The 18,488-nt window shown below is 41.7% G+C and overlaps 1 protein-coding gene across 1 annotated transcript in view; it reads left to right on the top strand.

Moving 5' to 3' along the window:
* The window catches only part of GALNTL6 (polypeptide N-acetylgalactosaminyltransferase like 6), a 1,218,638-nt gene that overhangs the window by 1,018,846 nt on the left and 181,304 nt on the right, over positions 1-18,488 (top strand). Inside the window, exon 6 of the mRNA XM_047761406.1 lies at positions 363-546. Coding sequence (XP_047617362.1) covers positions 363-546 — 184 coding nt within the window. The remainder of the gene's footprint in view (positions 1-362; positions 547-18,488) is intronic.

The following is an 18,488-nucleotide window of genomic DNA, read 5'->3' as shown; positions in this document are numbered from 1 at the left end:
TAGCTGTATGCTTGAAGGAACACAAGTCCTGTTTATACTCCACACATGTAGGATGCACCATAAAATGACAGATTGGGGACAGGTCAGAGCAAAACTGTGACAGAGGTAGAGCTAAATGGACTCCTGCAAGTCTCCCTGGGACATAACTCTCTTAAAGGAACTACCACAACCCTAATTGTACCTAATCACTGTCCCATCACATTATGCCCAGCGTTCAGAGACTCTGCAAAGCGCGCTAAAGGCAACAGGGAATCCGGCTTCCAGCGCGACGCATTAAGAAGGGTCCGTGAGCTCCTCTGCTGAGAAGTGAGAGCCGACTCAGGCAGGCGTGTCATTTCCTATTTTGTGCTTTCATTTTTCAGACCAAATTGCACTAAACCACAAAACCATCGTGTGCCCTATGATCGATGTCATCGACCACAATCATTTTGGGTACGAGGCACAAGCTGGCGACGCCATGCGAGGCGCCTTCGACTGGGAGATGTACTACAAGAGAATCCCCATACCCCCCGAGCTGCAGAGGGCGGACCCCAGCGACCCCTTTGAGTGAGTAGCAATTCAGGGAGGGGCCCAGGGAGAGGGCAGGTGTGTCCTCCAGGTGTATCTGTTGGAGACCCAAGAGAACAGTTATTGCGCATAAAATGGAACACGACATGTGGCAAACGTATGCGAAACACTGGGGAAGGGTCAGCCCTACAGGTTGTATGAAATCACAAACTGCTCTGAGAACCTTCTGGAAGTCTGCTAAGCCGGGGAGGGCGTGTACAGTGGGCAAGTCAGGAAACGGCAGAGTCCACAGCCAAGGCGCGGAGAAAGGATGCGAGGTCCCTTTCAGATGGTCTCTCTGGATTCTCTTCTCATTTTCAGTTGCCTCTATTATTTTTACTTTTCCCGAAAAGGATTATTTAAATTAACTGTTCAGCCTTTCCTTTATTGGGGGATGATCTAAAATCTGAGCCAGTATGTAAGGCTCCCATCGTCCCCTGCCCGACTGGGAATTGCGTGTTTTTAAGGGAAGGCCATGCTCCTCAACATCTGCTCCCAGAACTTAAACTTGCAGAATCCAAACGATAGATGCAGAAATACCTGATCTTTGATCATACTGCTGCCAGTTTAGGTTCTAAAGCGATATAAGTTTACATCTATTGATTTGCACAAAGCTAAATCTTCCCCCCCCCCAATATGGACATGAGAAGTGTGTGCATGTCAAAAAAAAGAAAAAAAAATATGGCTTAGTATGACAGACTCTTAGGACCATTAATGGTTCATTGTGCAATTTTTCCAAAAGTTCACCCAGAGACTGCCTGAGGCATGCTATTTTCTTGCACCCTTTGATCTCAATAAAACCTTTATAATTATCAGAAACAGACTCACAGACATGCAGAACAGACTAGTGGTTGCCAAGGGGGAGCAGGGAGGAAGTGAGAAGGACAGGGAGTTTGGGGTCGGTAAATGCAAACTATTACATTTAGAATGGGTAAGCAATGAGATCCTACTGTACAGCACAGGGAGCTATATCCAGTCTCTTGAGATAGAACATGATGGAAGATAGTATGAGAAAAAGAATGTGTATATATACATTCTTTGGTCACTTTTCCATACAGCAAAAATTGGCACAACATTGTAAATCAACTATAATTTAAAAAAAAGGACAAAAAAAAAAACCTTTGTAATTTTAAAGCTATTATTTTTCCTACTACAATAAAAATGTCTGGGGAAACTTTGCATACTCTCTAAGAGTCCATTTGAAATGTGTTAAAATCAACACTTTTTTAACATTTTATTTATTTATTGAAGTATAGATGCTGTACAATACCATCTAAGTTACAGGTGTACAATATAGCAATTCATAATTTTAAAGGTTATACTCCATTTGTAGTTATTATAAAATATTGGATAGATTACCCATGTTATACAATATATCCTTGTTGCTTATTTTATAGATAATAGTTTGTACCTCTTAGTCCTTCTCTGTCTTTCCCTCTCTCCACCCCTAACTATGAGGTTGTTCTCTATACCAGTGAGTCAGTGTCTTTTTGGTTATATTCACTAGTTTGTTGTACTTTTTAAGATTCCCCCATAACTGACATCATATATTATTTGTATCTCTGTGTCTGACTTATTTCACTTAGCATAATGCCCTCCAAGTCCATATGTTGCTGCAAATGGCAAAATTTCATTCTTTTTATGACTGGGTAATATTCTATTGTACACATACCACATCTTTCTGTATCTATTCATCTGTGGATGGACAGTTAGGTTGCTTTCATAGCTTGGTGACTGTAAATAATGCTGCTATGAACATTGGGGTGCATGTATCTTTCCAAATTAGTGTTTCTGTTTTCAGATATATATCCAGGAGTAGAGTTGCTGTGTCATACAGTACTGTTTTTAGTGTTGCGAGAAACCTCCATACTTTTTCCCCAGTGGCTGCACCAATTTACATTCCTCCCAACAAGCATAAGAGTTTCCATTTCTCCACATCCTCTCTAACATTTGTTATTTGCGTTCTTTTTGATAATAGCTATTCTGACAGGTGTGAGGTGGTATCTCATTGTGGTTTGATTTGCATTTCCCTGATGATTAGCGATGCTGAGCATCTTTTCATGTGCTTGTTGGCCATCTGCATCCTCTTTGGAGAAATATCTATTCAGTTCTTTTGCCCATTTTTTAATTGGGCTGTTTGTTTTCTTGTTGTTGATTTGTATGATTCTCTAACACCATGCACAAAAATAAACTCAAAAGGGATTAAGGAGCTAAAAGGAAAACTGGAAATCATAAAACTCCTAGAAGAGAACATAGGCAGAACACTCTTTGACATAATCATAACGATATTTTTTGGACCCATGTCTTAAAGCAAAGAAAATAAAAGCAGAAATAAACAAACAGGACCTAATTAAACTTAAAAGCTTTTGCACAGCAAAGGAAACCATTGACAAGATGAAAAGACAACCTACAGAATGGGAGAAAATATTTGCAAATGATATGACCAATAAGGGATTAATATCCAAAATACACAAACAGCTCATACAACTCAACATCAAAAAGAAAATCAATACTATCTTTTTATCAATAATAGGTGCTATGAAAGTTTGCAGTACCGAAACTCCCAAGTACAAAAATAACTTCTGTGACACTCACACTTTAAATTATAGTAAACATTTGATAAACATCAGGAAAATGTTTCCTCCATTTCTAGTCTCTGGGAAGATAAACTCTTGGGAAAGTAAAGAGGATTTCAGAAGACATTAGCCTGATGAAAATGAAAAGAAATCATTTCTTTTGTAATATGAAGCGTACTCATTAAGTATCCAGATTTTCTGAAAGAGGCTTCTTCAGACTTCCAAATTGCTATAGAGTTTTTGAGAAGAAATAATGAAGGCCCTTTGTTACCCTTCCAAATGCTTCGGCCAAGATTTCAAGTATGTTGAAAATTACCAGAAAAGTTTTTCAGTGAGCCAAGTGAAGGAGCTTCTCGTAAGCTTTGAAGTGGACCCTGCTGAGAGGTGACCTTCAGACCTTCCTGAAGGTCACCATCTGAAAGTCTTGGCAAAGGGGCTTATGCTGGGTTTAGCACTAGGTAGGTATTGGGGGAGCAGGGGAATACAAAACGACCCTAAATACAGTGGAACTGTTATTAGATGGCAGTTGCTGGTGGAAAAACCACGTCTGCTTGCTACTCTTCAAGGTTGCCATGTTTAAGGGTAAGAATTAATCCATGATGATTTTTCAAGTACATACTGTAATTGTGACCTTCGACTTTACTTCCACTGTGATACCAGGGTGGCTCTTGCTTTCTTCAGAAGTGGGATCAAAAATCCTACCATTTCAGATGGTGAAAACTCTAAAAATACTTTTGGTCCCTCCACAGACAGTCAAGATTTTTGTCAGGCAGACCCCAGCTTTGGCTCTCACAGGATCAGGCACCTCGCCTCACCCCAGAGCTGGCAGAGTTGCTAACTTTCAGAATTAAATTACCTCCTGCTCCTGTCACCTACTTAGGTGGTTGCTGTCCTGTCAGAAATTGCATTCTGCTGAAAATTACAGCCTTTCTTCTTTATGTCCTTTTGATTCCGAGGAATGTGGACACTTTAGTCTTTTGTAAGCAATGTAGCTTCCAGAAGATGTCCACTTTGATCTTTAAAACTGCATTTGCCTTCCTGATAATAAAAGAATGGTTAGTTCCCCAAGCAGCTCTGAGCAGTGTATCAGCAATTCCATTATCTTCGCCACCACCAGAATGTACTCATAAACAGATATGCTGTAGGCTACAGCTGGCTTCTCTAGATGTAAAGCTTTAAGATACACAGAACGAACCCAGTCTATCTCTACATCTCCTCAAGTCTTTCGTGTTTTCAGCTGGCTGTTGAGGGTTTTCTGTGGGTGGAGGAGGAGAGCAGGCAGAAGAGACAGGAAGAAAGGAACTGGAATAAGATGGAAATGCAATGCCAACTCCAGGACCTTGCAGACAGTATATAAGTGAAGAATATCTTTCTGTAGCAAACTGATCAAAAGTCCTAAATGACGAGACCTGAATTCTCTCATTTATTCTACCATTATTTGAATTTTCTCCAACAATTGACTGCAGTAATGTTTGTCAACCTGCAAATCCTATGAAACGGGTGGATGGGGGGGCATGGACAGTATTTAACTATTAATGAATTGAATTGAAAATTCCTAAACTACTATGTAAGTATAGGTGTCGTTTCTCAGTTATTTGACTTCAGTTATAATGCATATATGATCCTGGGTCATAATATAAATGGTGTTTCTTGATATAGGTAAGAGTTCAAAATCTATCAACTTCCTAAAGTGGGAATCAAGACTTTCATCAATCTGACCAGTAAGAAAAAGGAAAACTCAGAGACAACTTTGAACACAGGAAAAAAAAAAAAAAACTGCTTATATTAGCAAAGGGGTCTAGTTTTCAGACAAATTGCTCCTAGAATATGAGAGAAAATGCAGTACTCACAGTTCAAATTATATGGCAGTCACGATTCTGATTAGATTGGATATATTTGATAAATATTTTGAAAAAAAAATGAATTAGTCTCCTTTTCTGGTGGCTTATATCATGGTGCAATGCTTTTAGGAAATTCTTGTTTTTCACAGCTTTTAGCATGTTTCCTTGTTCCTGGTTTATCTCTAAAGGGCACTTAGGAATTTAAGCCTTTTCTGTGTGGCAAAACATAATATGCTCCTTTAGCCACAATGACACAGGAGAAGGTATCTGCGTTCCGACCACTGACTTCCTTTTTCAACATCATCCCAGCATCTAAAAGTTGAGAAAGGACCAGAAGAAATTACCTTGTCCAACTTCCCTTGAGTACAAGCAACCACTAGATAATGTCCAACACAGATGACCGGCCTCTTCTTGAACTCAGGGAAGTAATTTACCACCTCAAAAAACTATCCATTTCATTAGACTGATGGACACAAACCTTTCCTCTTGGATTAAAAAAATTCTACCTCCCTGATCCCAAACGGTCCTAGTTGAAACACAAGAAATGTCTCATGTCCTCTTCTATGATAGAACCGTTAAAATTTTTGAAAACAGCTACCATGCCTAGCTGTCCAAATGGAGAAAACAGGAACTTTTTTCTTTTCTCCAGTTCTATTCAGTCTCCCAGAGCCTTTGGAAGCCTATAACAGTTCATGCTTATTTGTGTAACTGCTTGATTTCTGTAAATTCACATGACTACTGCAATTTTTATCTACATTCCTCCAACTTCTTCACAAGGATAGTGTGCAATATTCTATCCAATATATCAGATACTCAGGCCCTAATAGATGAGTCTGCCAACCATAAACATAATTTCTAGGGAATGTGCACTGGTTCCTAGAGATCATGCTTCCTTGTGCTATGTACAATCAATTCGGCAGTCCACTTAGTTTTGCAGTTCTGCAGTATATTTCAGAATCTACCTCTATTCTGTCTTTGAATTGTGGAGAAATTACTTTTACCCTGTCAGTCTTGTGCAGCTAGATTTCCAACAGTTTCCCCAAAAGACTTTTAAAACGTAGAGTTTGATCATTAGGGATGGAATTCCTACACACCATCATCAACCAGGACTGATATGCTGTGTTTTCCACTTTTATGTACCACCAATTTCCAAAATTTTTAAAAGAAAGATATCTTCTCTTGGGGGTGAAACAGCCTCACAGGATACAAACGTCCATTTATTCTCTCAGAAACCCCAGTGTCCACAGAGAATTCAGTGTCTCTTCCACCAGCTCCCTGGCTAGAAATATCTCAGGGTGCAGAGAGGAATGGCCATGACCTGTTGCCAGGCATCTCTAGGTGGGAACTTCAGATCCTGAAGATGCCCTGAGATGCAAGGACCAAACGTAGATCCTTCTGGGCCAGTTCTGCAGTCCAGAAATGTGAAGCTTAGCCCATGTTCAGGGGGCTGAAGTTCTTTCTGTCTGTTATAGAGAGCTGTACCCCTGTCATGTAAAAGCAGAATGCTTTCTAAAGATTGTTCTTCCAAGGGACAGAGTGCAGACCTTTGGGAACTCACTGACTCCCTTTCCTATACAGGAGTGTCCTAAAGTGTTGATGCCAACCCCACGTGAAAGGTAGCACCTCCTGGGTAATGAGTACAATGATGTGCTAAATTTTAGAGCTAAATTGAGTCAACATCGTAAATCAACTCTTCTTCAATTAAAAACAAACAAGATAAACTCTTTGCACCAAAAAGAGAATTGAATCAGCAAAAATAATCATAAGTTCATCAAGCTAGAAGAAATCTTAGAGACAATTCCACCTCTCATTTATTTATTTGAAGTATTGTTGCTGTACAATACTATATAAGTTGCAGGTATATAATAGAGTGATTCATATTTGTTAAAGTTTAGATTCCTCTTATAGTTATTATAAAATATTAGCTAGAGTCCCTGTGTTGTACAATACATCTTTGTGGCTTATTTTACACCTAATAGCTTGTACCTCTTTGTCTCCTACCCCTGTATTGTTCTGTCCTCCTTCCCTCTCGCCACCAGTAACTACTAGTTTGTTTTCTATATCTGTCAGTCTGCATTTTTTATATTCACTAGTTTGCTGTAGTTTTTAGATCCCACATATAAATAATATCATCCAGTATTTGTCTTTCTCTGTCTGATTTACTTCACTCAATATAATGCCCGCAAAATTCACACATGTTGCTACAAATGGCAAACTTTCATTTTTTATAGCTGAGTAGTATTCCATTGTGTGTGTGTGTGTGTGTGTGTGTGTGTGTGTGTGTATCTCCTTTATCCATTCATTTGTTAGTGGATACTTAGGTTGCATCCACATCTTGGCAGTTGTAAACAATGCTGCTATGAACATTGGGGTACATATATCTTTTTGAATTAGTGTTTTTGTTTTCTCAGATTTATATCCAGGAGTGAAATTGCTAGGTCATATGGTCATTCTATTTTTAGTTTTTCAGAAACCTACAGACTGTTTTCTTCAGTGGCTCCATCAACTAACATTCTCATCAACGGTGAGAAAAAGGTTCCCTTTTCTCCACATCATCACCAACACTTGTAGACTCAAATGGATGAAAGACCTAAATGTAAGACTGGATACTATAAAACACCCAGACAAAAACATAGGCAAAACACTCTTTAACATAAATTGTAGCAATATTTTTTGTATCTGTCTCCTAAAGCAAAGGAAATAAAAGCAAAAATAAATAAATGGGACCTAATTAGGCTTAAAAATTTTTGCACAGAAAAGGAAACTATCAACAAAATGAAAAGACAACATACTGAATGGGAGAAAGTATTTACAAATGATATGACCATAAGGGGTTAATATCCAACATATACAAACAGCTCATACAATTCAACATCAAAAAACAACAATGCAATTTTAAAATGAGCAGAATAACTGAACAAACATTTTTCTAAAAAGGAAATGCAGATGGCAAACAGGCACATGAAAAAGATGCCCAACATTGCTAATCATCAGAAAAATGCAAATTAAAACCACAATGAGGTATCACCTCACACCTATAAGAATGGCCATCATCAAAAAGAACACCTCTTATTTTTATAGAAGAAGAAATCTAGTCTAGAGAGTCCATGACTTATCCTGTGTCACAATTGATTGATTTAGCAGCTACTGCTGGAATCTGGGCTGCATTCCTTCTTCCACACCATGGGGTTGTTAAATGCCTATTACTATGTGTCTGGTGCTGGGGCGGAAATTTACATATATTTCTAATTCGCTTAATCCTTATCTCAAGCCTATGAATTAAATAACACTGTCTGAATTTTTACAAATGAGGTAATTTGTGCTCGAGGTAATTTTCCGAAGTTTATACCAGAAATTGAAATAAAACACAGAAATGAATTTCCTATTCCATGGAAATTTCCAACTCCTTTTCTACTCAGAGAAGACGCATCCTCTAGTGCTTAAGGAATAATCTGATAGAAGAAAACATCTTCAGAGAAAACAGTAACATCTTCAAACAGCAGGCATGCTGGTAAATGACCACCATGCAGCTGGAAGCATCAGGCTTGAGCTGAGTAGCTTGGAGCAAAAAGGACTCATTCTACTCAGTGGCACTTAAGTTTCACCTTATTCTTGCAGAGACAGAAAGAACAGACTGAGGAGCCAGTTCCTTAATGCCCATAATGAACAACCAGCTTTCATCAGCCCCTAATTGATTGCATTCATTGACATTCAAAATTTTCACATCCCACTTGGGTAAATTCCAGTGGGAACTGAGCAGTACCTTAGCTCACTCAGAATTTGAAAGTAAAGATAACCAATTACACTCAAAACTCTTTCTCCCTGAGTTTTGACCCAAAATTGGCCATCATGAATTTAATCAAAATGAGTAAGGAATGCAGTTGGTTCCCCATGGAAAAGGAGACTGGATTTAATGTGGAACTAAAGTTAGAAGGGCAAGTTCAGGGGTCTCTCCACTTTCACCCCTTGATTAGCCCTTGGTGGTCACCTATGAACCCTAGAGTGTCCATTTGTAGATAGGACAATTTTGTCACATTCTGCTTCTCAAGCTAAGTCACAATATCTCAGGAATTTTACTGTAACCTTCAAGCAGTTGCCTCTAAACTTTGCCCCCTTTTTCCTCAAAAAAATCAAAATGATGCATTCAAACTACCACAGTATTAGCTGCCGTGGCCTGAGTTTCCAAACACAGGGTTCTCTGTTACTAAAGCTGTAGCCCCAGACTTTGGAAGGGATTAGGTTAGGAAGGATGCTCATCAATTTAATCCAGTGATGAGTTTCAGGGGAGTGAAACAGGACTCCAGCCCTCCAACGCCTCACCCACCGTTTTTGCCTGACCTTCGAATTATTCCAGAAATCCTTCAGTTAATCTATCCAAATAACCTCTTTCACTAAGCCTATGTAGTGTGTAACATAAAACCTACCATTTGCCTAGCCTGTCACAGTATGTAAAGCACTCCACCGTGTTATCCAGCTGACTCCTTGTCATAGTCCTTTGGTGAAGGTAAAGGAGCTACTGCTGTTTTCCTAATTTTGGAAATCTAGTGGGACCCAAAGAAATTAGCTAGTAAGAGGCAAAACCAAGACTCAAATCAATGTCTTCTCTTCATTCATATTTCAAATCTCAGAGTTAATCAATAATCTCATAGGAGTCAAATCAATGCCTTCTTTCATTCATTCAGGCCATAAATCCCAGAGCTAATCAATACTTCTCTTTTCCTGTCCCTTGAAGAGACACTTGGGCACCCATTAAGCAAAGCAGTTTTATCAATTAATGTTTCAGGGTGAGTCCGTAATGAGAGGAGGGAAGGAAGCAGATTTGCCTCCTTCCCCACACTGTGCTTATCTGCAGCCCCGACTAGAGCTGATAGGTGGAAAATGTCAGCTTCCAGTTTCTTCCTAATGAAGGGAAATGTCAACAATGACAGCTTCTGGTCTGTTTATAACAAGACCTAATTCAATATCTGACAACTGCAAAAGGACAAAACGTTTAAGGAAAAATACCATCAAATCTCTAAATGGGGTCCTCCCCTACAGGGTGTGTGACTCAAGGAACAGAAATGGTTCAGGGGCTTGAAAATAAATCACAACGTTGCATAAAATCAATCCCCCTCAAAAGTCCAGAATGAACCTCCACTGAAGTTTGTTAAGGTAAAGCGAGGGGTGCTAGCATGGACAGAGAAGCAAGTTTGCTTTTGTTCTGAAGCAAACTTATTAATGACCCATTACCCCCCCAACACCCCTACCCCCACGCCCACCATGGAGACCCCTCCCTGCCCCCTCTCCGGGCTCCCCCTCCCCCCACACACACTGACAGCGCTGGTCCTGGGTCTTAGGGAGAATCTCCATCCAATAAACAGTTCACACCCAGTTTGTGAGAACTCTTTCCTAGGTTAGGACCTGCTCACCAGAGTGAACTTTTTCCCTCCCTCTCCAATGGGTTGATCTTGACCTCAGCAAGATGCCCCCTCTGACTTTTCCTTTTTCCACCATCCAGAATAACATGAACAAAATTTATTCCCAAATTCGCAATCGCTTCCACTATTCCACTGCCCTACCGGTCCTTCCTCCATCCTGCCCTCTGGAGATCTCTGTGTTCCTGAAGTGGCTCTGGCTTTCTGATGCCCTATTTCTGGTTTTTGACCATGAGCTGTGTGTTTAAACCTTTTCTGCCACTGCCCCCTTTCAGAGTCACTCAGTCACAGAGAACCTAATAGACTCTGCTATTGTGAAAGATGAGACCTATTCCTCCATCCTGAGAGAGAGTTTGTCCCTACTCATCAGCCACTCAGGACCATGGTCCTGGGGGAACCCAGGTACCCCTCACCATGACTTTGTCCTGAAGAGCTCCTACCCTTGTTTCTTTGATATTATCTCCTCTTGAACCTTGAACTCTGACTCTCATCCATGGTCTTGTGGGTCAGTTAGCTTCTCCATAGCCGGGCTGGAAAACTGAATTCTTCACATCAGATGCCTCTGGGCAAAATGAATTCATCACCCCTAGACCTGAAGCACCATCCAGTAGTATTACTAGATAAACCTGCTCCTCCTAAGACTTAGCGATGACTTGTGATGTGTTGAAGAACCATGGAGTCCACATACTTGGGCTGATAACTTTGGTTGTCTTTCAACCATGAACCACTTTGTTCGGCTTCTCAAACCACTGTCCTGAATCCATCTGTCTTTCTGTCTCACATGTGATGACTGTTTTCTGTGTCCTTCTCCCCCCACACCAAGATGTGACTTGCTTCTACATCCATTCACACCTTATCTGGACTCTTCCTTGGACTCCATGCTCTATGATATAATCCCACTGAGTCCAGACCACCTGTTTCTGACTCCCCAGTCTTCTTTGATTAAGGTTCTGCTAGCACCTAGCCAAGGAGAAACTGCCACAACTCAGTCCCTCTCCGAGACCCCAAGGTTCAACAGCATTTTCCAGTGAGGATGTCACCCCAGAGCAGAGAAGAATTGAACAGAACCCTCTGCCACTTGTCCAACTTCCCTTTTTCCTCCCAGTGAGCAGGAATATGGACCCACAGCCTGGATGCATTCAGCCTGATTTTCTCCCCAGAAGCTCCCTCTCTGCTGTCCTCTTTCCTGCCCTTCTCAAATCAGCAGCTCCTTTTCTGTCCCCTTCTAATCATTTCTAAGATTGATACTAGGATGGGGGCAGGGAGAGATGTTTTATTCCATTTGTTCAGCGCTGCATCTCTAATGCCTGGTACCTTCCCATAACAGGCACCCAACCTGTATTTATTAAATGGATGCAGTAAGTATTAAGTTCAGGAGAGCATATGGTCCAACAAGGCTGTGAATACTTGATGGAGAGGTGACAGTTTTGCAGAAAGGATAACAGCTGAGGAAAATGTTGCATTGTAGTATGTGTAGGGCATCACCCACAGACTAGTCTGAACAGAGTGGCAATTCTTCAGGGAATGAGAGAAAATAAAGAAAAATAAATTGTGGTCAAGACCAGACTTCAGAAGGCCTTTATTCCCCACGTAGATGGAGGAGAGCTAATAAAAGCATGTTCTAGGAAAATCCATCTGGTAGCAGACGGCCTTCCTGGAATCCCTTACATTAGGAATGATAATTAAAGTCATTTGGAAAACCGCAATCCAGGAGGGAACATCTTTCACAGAGGCTGGTTCTTAATAAGGTGACGATGTTCATGTTCTGTCCATTTCTAACAAGCACTGAGATGCTGTGAGTCTAGGGCTGTCCAGGTTGCAGATGCCCGCTCGAACCCGACAGGAGCCGTGTTAGTGAGGGAGCCACCCGATGGCCAGTGGAGGGAAGGGCAGGGAGCCAGTGGACTTGCCAGGGATCCTGGTCTCAGAACTGGAGGGTGGGCCGTGTCACACACTTGGGGAACACACACAGATATGAAGTCACGTTAAGAAGACCAAATCCTACATGTGCTGTTCATACAAGGCCTTGAGTGTCTGTGGTGGAGACTGCATGGGGAACTTGGTGGGTCTGATGGTCCCATGATGATGCTGGACCTGAGCAAAGATCAGAGGGTGGGTCTGTAACTTGGCCAAAGAGCTGGACAGAGAGGCACTGAAAGTTTCTCATCCTTTCTGTACTGCAGAGATGGAACACATTGGCTGCCACGGACCCAAGTCCATGACATACATATATATATATATATATATACATATATACACACTCATATTATCCTACTATTGTCATTTTATGTTGTTATAATTATAATGAAAGGAGGCAACTATGGATAATAAGAGCATGAAAGAGAAAAAGCCTGTCTTGGACTCTATGCTGAGGGTTTCCAATGTGGGCTTCCATTTGGCTGCTATAAGAAAATACCATAGATGAGGTGGCTTATACACAGTAGAAATGTGTTCCCCACAGTTCTGGAGGCTAGGAAGTCAGATCTGGTATCTGCTGAGGACCCAATTCCTGGCTGACAGACAGCATCTTCTTGCTGTGTGCTCTCTGGAGTGAGGGAACTCTCTGCTCCTTTTTCATAAGGGCACTCACCCTATCCATATGGGCTCCTCTCTTGTGACCTCATCACCTCCAAAGCCCTCACCTCCAAGCACCATCACATTGAGGGTTAGGTTTCCATATATGAATTTTGGAGACTGCACTTTCAATCCATAGCAATAAAAGTATGCTTAGAAAGCAGTCATATATATGAGTGAAAAGAGAATTCGGCATAAATAAATGAATCAGTCAGAAATGCCCACCCCTGACCCTCCCCAGCCCTACAAAGGTAAAAAGCTCCAGGAGACTATACACCAGCCTAGCATTTTCCCTTTGCTGAATGTGATCCAAGAATTAAATGTTAACTTTTCATGGTAATAGCAGTCACCTCATGAACACTAATTTGTGCATACAGAACAGGTTTCAAACACACAGTCTGCACACAAATGCCACCTTCTCCATCTGTAACTGAACTCAGGGGAGCCCCAGACCACACTGTTTCCAGGGAAAGCAGCCAGCCTGCTTCCAACCCATGCAGGGCCCCAGGCCAGTGGGGTAGATGAAGGCCTGGTGGGTTGTGATCAAACACGTAGACATTACAAATCAAATGAGCAACTATCCAATTCTCTTCTACCCTCCCACCTTTGTCAATATACCTTCACATCACCAGGGAGCCCAGGTCTGCCTCCAGCATTCCTCCTGAAAGCTCTGCGGTCATGGCCCCCACAGGCCCATGTCCCGTCCTAGTCCATCCACAAAAATAGCCGTCCTCTGGCCGCCTGCCAGGCCCACGCTCCCAGCCACCAGCCTGCAGCCCTAGGAAAGAGGATGGTCAAAGAAAAGGTCTGGGCTCAGAGCCACAAACCCCCACCATGTAGAGGATGACAAAGACCATATGCACAGAGGATGACGGCAGGCAGACCACGTATAGAGGACAACGCAGGGACTTCCCCTCTCGGTTCAGTGGTAACAAACCTGACTGGCATCCATGAGGATTGCAGATTCGTCCCCTGGCCTCACTCAGTGGGTTAAAGGATCCTGCATTGCCAGTGAGCTGTGGGGTATGTTGCACACATGGCTGGGATCTGGCATCGCTGTAGCTGTGGCGTAGGCAGGCAGCTGCAGTTCTGATTTGACTCCTAGCTTGGGAACTTCCATATACCAAGGGTGTGGCCTTGAAAAGAAAAAAAAATAGAATATAACACAGACCACAGGCTGAGGATGACACAGACCACGTGCAGAGTAGGACACAGACTGAGTATAGCCATAACACAGACCACGTGCGGAGCATGACACAGATCACGCGGTGAGCCCAGATCTCTGGGAGCAGATTCCCTCTGATCCAGAACAGGCCCCTTACAGGTACAATCTCAGTCATTCTCAGTGCAAACCCGGTCCATCCATGACATCTGGACCCAAGGAAGAGTTGTGAGGGGGCAGAGGGGTCATCTGATGTTCAGTTCTTCTCACCAGCTTCTGCTGGATTCAGACTGGATGCCATTGGTCTTTAAAAAGAGGATTTTGTCCTCACTGGCCCTTTGCTGGTGCCCACAGCTGGTCTCTTAGCATGGCATGGCCGCCCTCCCTGGACTTGGCCCTGTCTCAGAGGGTCAAAGTTCTGGCTCATTACTCATCCCAGAGATCCATTTCCGGCTCTGATGGATCCCTCCGTCCAGCCCCAGACCTCAGAACTGGGTTCCTGCCTCGGGCCATCCCTGACTGGCCCTCTAGATTTCAGCTCTCATCTGCCCATTTGTCCCCTCCCCCAGGCATGGTAGGGGAGGAAGTCTTTTCCCTTTCCCTTCTCTCTTTCTTTGTTCTCCAGCTAGTCTAACAATTAAAAGTGATAGAAGACAGATAAGCAGGAGAAAAAATGAGCATAATTTCATGGGAAGGGGAGCTCATAAAATATGAAACTCAAAGTGACCAAATCAGCCAGCTCTGATACATTTTAAACAAAGAAGCAGTGCATTTGCGATAAATTGACAAGATGAAGGATTGGGGCTTGGGGAGCAAGTTAGTGACAAGCAATGAGCCTTGCGTAGACAGCCCCTAGGCCCTGAGTTTCCTCTGTCTGGTGATACCACTGCCTCCTCCCCTCCAGGTGCAAGGAGGGCACCTTCCATGCTGGAGAGTCGCCTCGTACTTTCAAGGGGACAGAGTAAGATCAGATTATCTGTTTTGCATGGGTCATTTCTTAAGTAACCATAGTTCAAAAGAATTAAGGTGGTGCCACTACTATTCAACATCGTTTTGGAAGTCCTAGCCACAGCAATCAGAGAAGTAAAAGAAATCAAAGGAAAGGAAGAAGTAAAACTATCACTATTTGCAGAGGACATGATACTGTACCTAGAGATTCCTAAAGACTCTATCAGAAAACTGTTAGAGCTCATCCGTGAATTTGGCAAAGTCGCAGGATACAAGGTTAATACACAGAAATAGACTGCATTTCCATATACTAACAATGAAAGATCAGAAAGAGAAATTAGGGAAGCAATCCCATTTGCCATTGTATCCAAAAAAATAAAATACCTAGGAGTAAACCTACCTAAAGAGACAAAAACCTATACTCTGAAAACTATAAGACACTGATGAAAGAAATCAAAGTTGACACAAATACACAAAAGACCTGTACTCTGAAAACTGTAAAACACTGATGAAAGAAATCAAAGATGACACAAAGAGGTAGAAAGACATACCATACTCTTGGATTGGAAGAGTCAATATTATCAAAAGGACTATACTACCCAAGGCAATCTACAGGGTCAATGCAATCCCTATCACATTACCAAGGACATTTTTCACAAAACTCAAACAAAATATTTTAAAATTTGTTTGGAAGCACAAAAGATCCAGAATAGCCAAAGACATCCTGAAAAAGAAAAATGGAGCTGGAGGAATCAGGCTCCCGGACTTAAGACTATACTACAAAGCAACAGTCATCAAAACCGTGCGGCACAAAGATCAGTGGGACAGAATAGAAAGCCTGGAATTAAACCCATGCAACTACAGCCGACTAATCTATGACAAAGGAGGCAAGAATATACAATGGAGAAAAGACAGCCTGTTCAATAAGTGGTGCTGGGAAAACTGGACAGCCACATGGAAAAGAATGAAATCAGAACACTTCCTAACACCATACACAAAAATAAACTCAAAATGGATTAAAGACCTAGATATAAGACCAGACACTATAAAACTCTTAGAGGGAAACATAGGCCAAACACCCTCTGACATAAATGACAGCAACATCTTCTCAGATCCACCTATCAGAGTATTGACAATAAAAACAAAAATAAACAAATGGGCCCTAATCAAACTTAAAAGTTTCTGCACAGCAAAGGAAACCCTAAACAAAATGAAAAGACAACCCACACAATGGGAGAAAATCTTTGCAAATGAATCCCCTGACAAGGGATTAATCTCCAAAATTTATAAACACCTTCTGTAGCTCCATACCGAAAAAACAAACAACCCCATCCAAAAATGGGCAGAAGATCTAAACAGACAATTCTCCAAAGAAGACATACAGGTGGCCAAAAAACACATGAAAAGATGTTCAACATCACTCATTATTAGAGAGATGTAAGTCAAAACCACTATGAGGTACCACCTTACACCAGCCAGAATGGCCATCATCAGAAAGTCTACAAATAAGTGCTGGAGAGGGTGTGGAGAAAAGGGAACCCTAGTACACTGTTGGTGGGATTGTAAATCGGTGCAACCATTGTGGCAAACAGTATGGAGACTCCTCAGAAAACAAAAAATAGAACTACTCTTTGACCCAGGAATCCCACTCCTGGGCATCTACCCAGAGAAAACCACGACTCGCAAAGACACATGTACTCCAGTGTTCATTGCAGCACTCTTTTCAACAGCCAAAACATAGAAACAACCTAAATGTCCATTGACAGAGGAGTGGATCCAGAAGATGTGGTACATATACACAGTGGAATGTCACTCAGCCATTAAAAGGAATGAAATACTGGCATTTTTAGCAATATGGATGGACCTAGAAATTATCATGCTAAGTGAAGTCAGTCAGACAATGAGACACCAACATCAAATGCTTACCACTGACATGTGGAATCTGAAAAAAGGACAGACTGAACTTCTTTGCAGAACAGATACTGACTCACAGACTTTGAAAAACTTATGGTTTCCAAAGGAGACAGTTGCAGGGGTGGGGGATGCATTGGGCGTGTGGGATGGAAATCCTATAAAACTGGATCATGATGATCATTGTACAACTATAAATGTAATAAATTCATTGAGTAATGAAAAAAAGAAGGTGGCAAAGTGGTATATTCTGCTCCCCTGATAGGCTACAGGGACCTGGGGGCCACACTCAGGCCCTAGGTCCAGCCAACCACTGCACCCCACCCAGCCACTCTCCCAGGCTGCCCCACATCGGGCCAAGCTTCCCACTACCTTCTTGGCTTGAAGACGCCTTATCCCAGCCCTCCGTCTGCACACGGGCCCCCTACAAGTCTTCCTGTGGCCATCCCTCTACATGTGCGTGACATGGGACCTAGGAGAAAAAAGGCACAAAGTGAGAGAGATGAAGGCAAGACCTGCACACCCATCTGAATTCAGCCTTAGCTGCAGAGAAAAGCGACGGGAGAGAGACAGGTTTCATCCTCAAGGACAGTAGGCAGGCAGCCTTTCAGCTTCTCATGGTGACTGCTGACAGGAGGCGCTAGATGACCATTTGTTGGGTGAAGAAAGGCGAGAAGAGTCGATATTTGCAGGGACAGCCTTTCCTTGCACCCAACCCTTGGGACCACATCACTCCTGAGGCTCTGGTAACTCTGCCCTACTTTCCCATCAGCACCATGAGAAATGAAGTCAAAATATTTTTTAAAACAGTGAACGGGTGCACAGGGGCTGGGACCCACAGTAGGAAGACTTCTCTGGCTTCTAGAATGAGAAAATGCACTAGCAATAACTAAATGCATATTTACAAGTGAATTCAGATACTATAAATAAGGACTATTTATTAATCATAACTGAGCAATTTGCTACTCTTTATAGTGGAGAATAATAGTAACAGAATTTGAGGCTAATAGTAATAGACCCTTTAAGTAATAAATTTCTGACTTCTAATCTCTGCTTCTTGGTATCCAAAATTTTTACTAGGCACCCTGAAAACTATTTCTTGGCTCCTCTGACATATAATTTATCTTAGTCTGATGAAAATTTTTCCAATGTTATTAAAGAACTCCTAGAAGTTATGGAAACCTAAACAAAATCTGAGAAACTAAAGAAATCTAATTCTGTAAGCTGTGCTGAGTCAAAATAAAAAAAAAAAATAAACAGTAATTCTAGGAGGCTGAAATAACTTCTTGAAAGATGCATGCACCAATGAATATGCACATATATGGAATTTACACACATTCAAGTAAATTCCATAGCAAGACTGTTTTCTCACCTGAAGTCATACCAATAGACCAAACAATTTTACCTTAACTAACATAATATAGAGAATTAAATATAACAATTAAAATTTCATTGAGACTAAGGCATATACTAAAATAGTTAAGAATTTTTCCTAGATATCCTCTTTTGTTTCGTA

Source organism: Phacochoerus africanus, chromosome 15, assembly GCF_016906955.1.
Source record: "Phacochoerus africanus isolate WHEZ1 chromosome 15, ROS_Pafr_v1, whole genome shotgun sequence".
Classification (NCBI taxonomy): Eukaryota; Metazoa; Chordata; class Mammalia; order Artiodactyla; family Suidae; genus Phacochoerus; species Phacochoerus africanus.
Note: the sequence above shows the minus strand (reverse complement) of the source record. Positions and strands in the feature narration are given on the sequence as shown.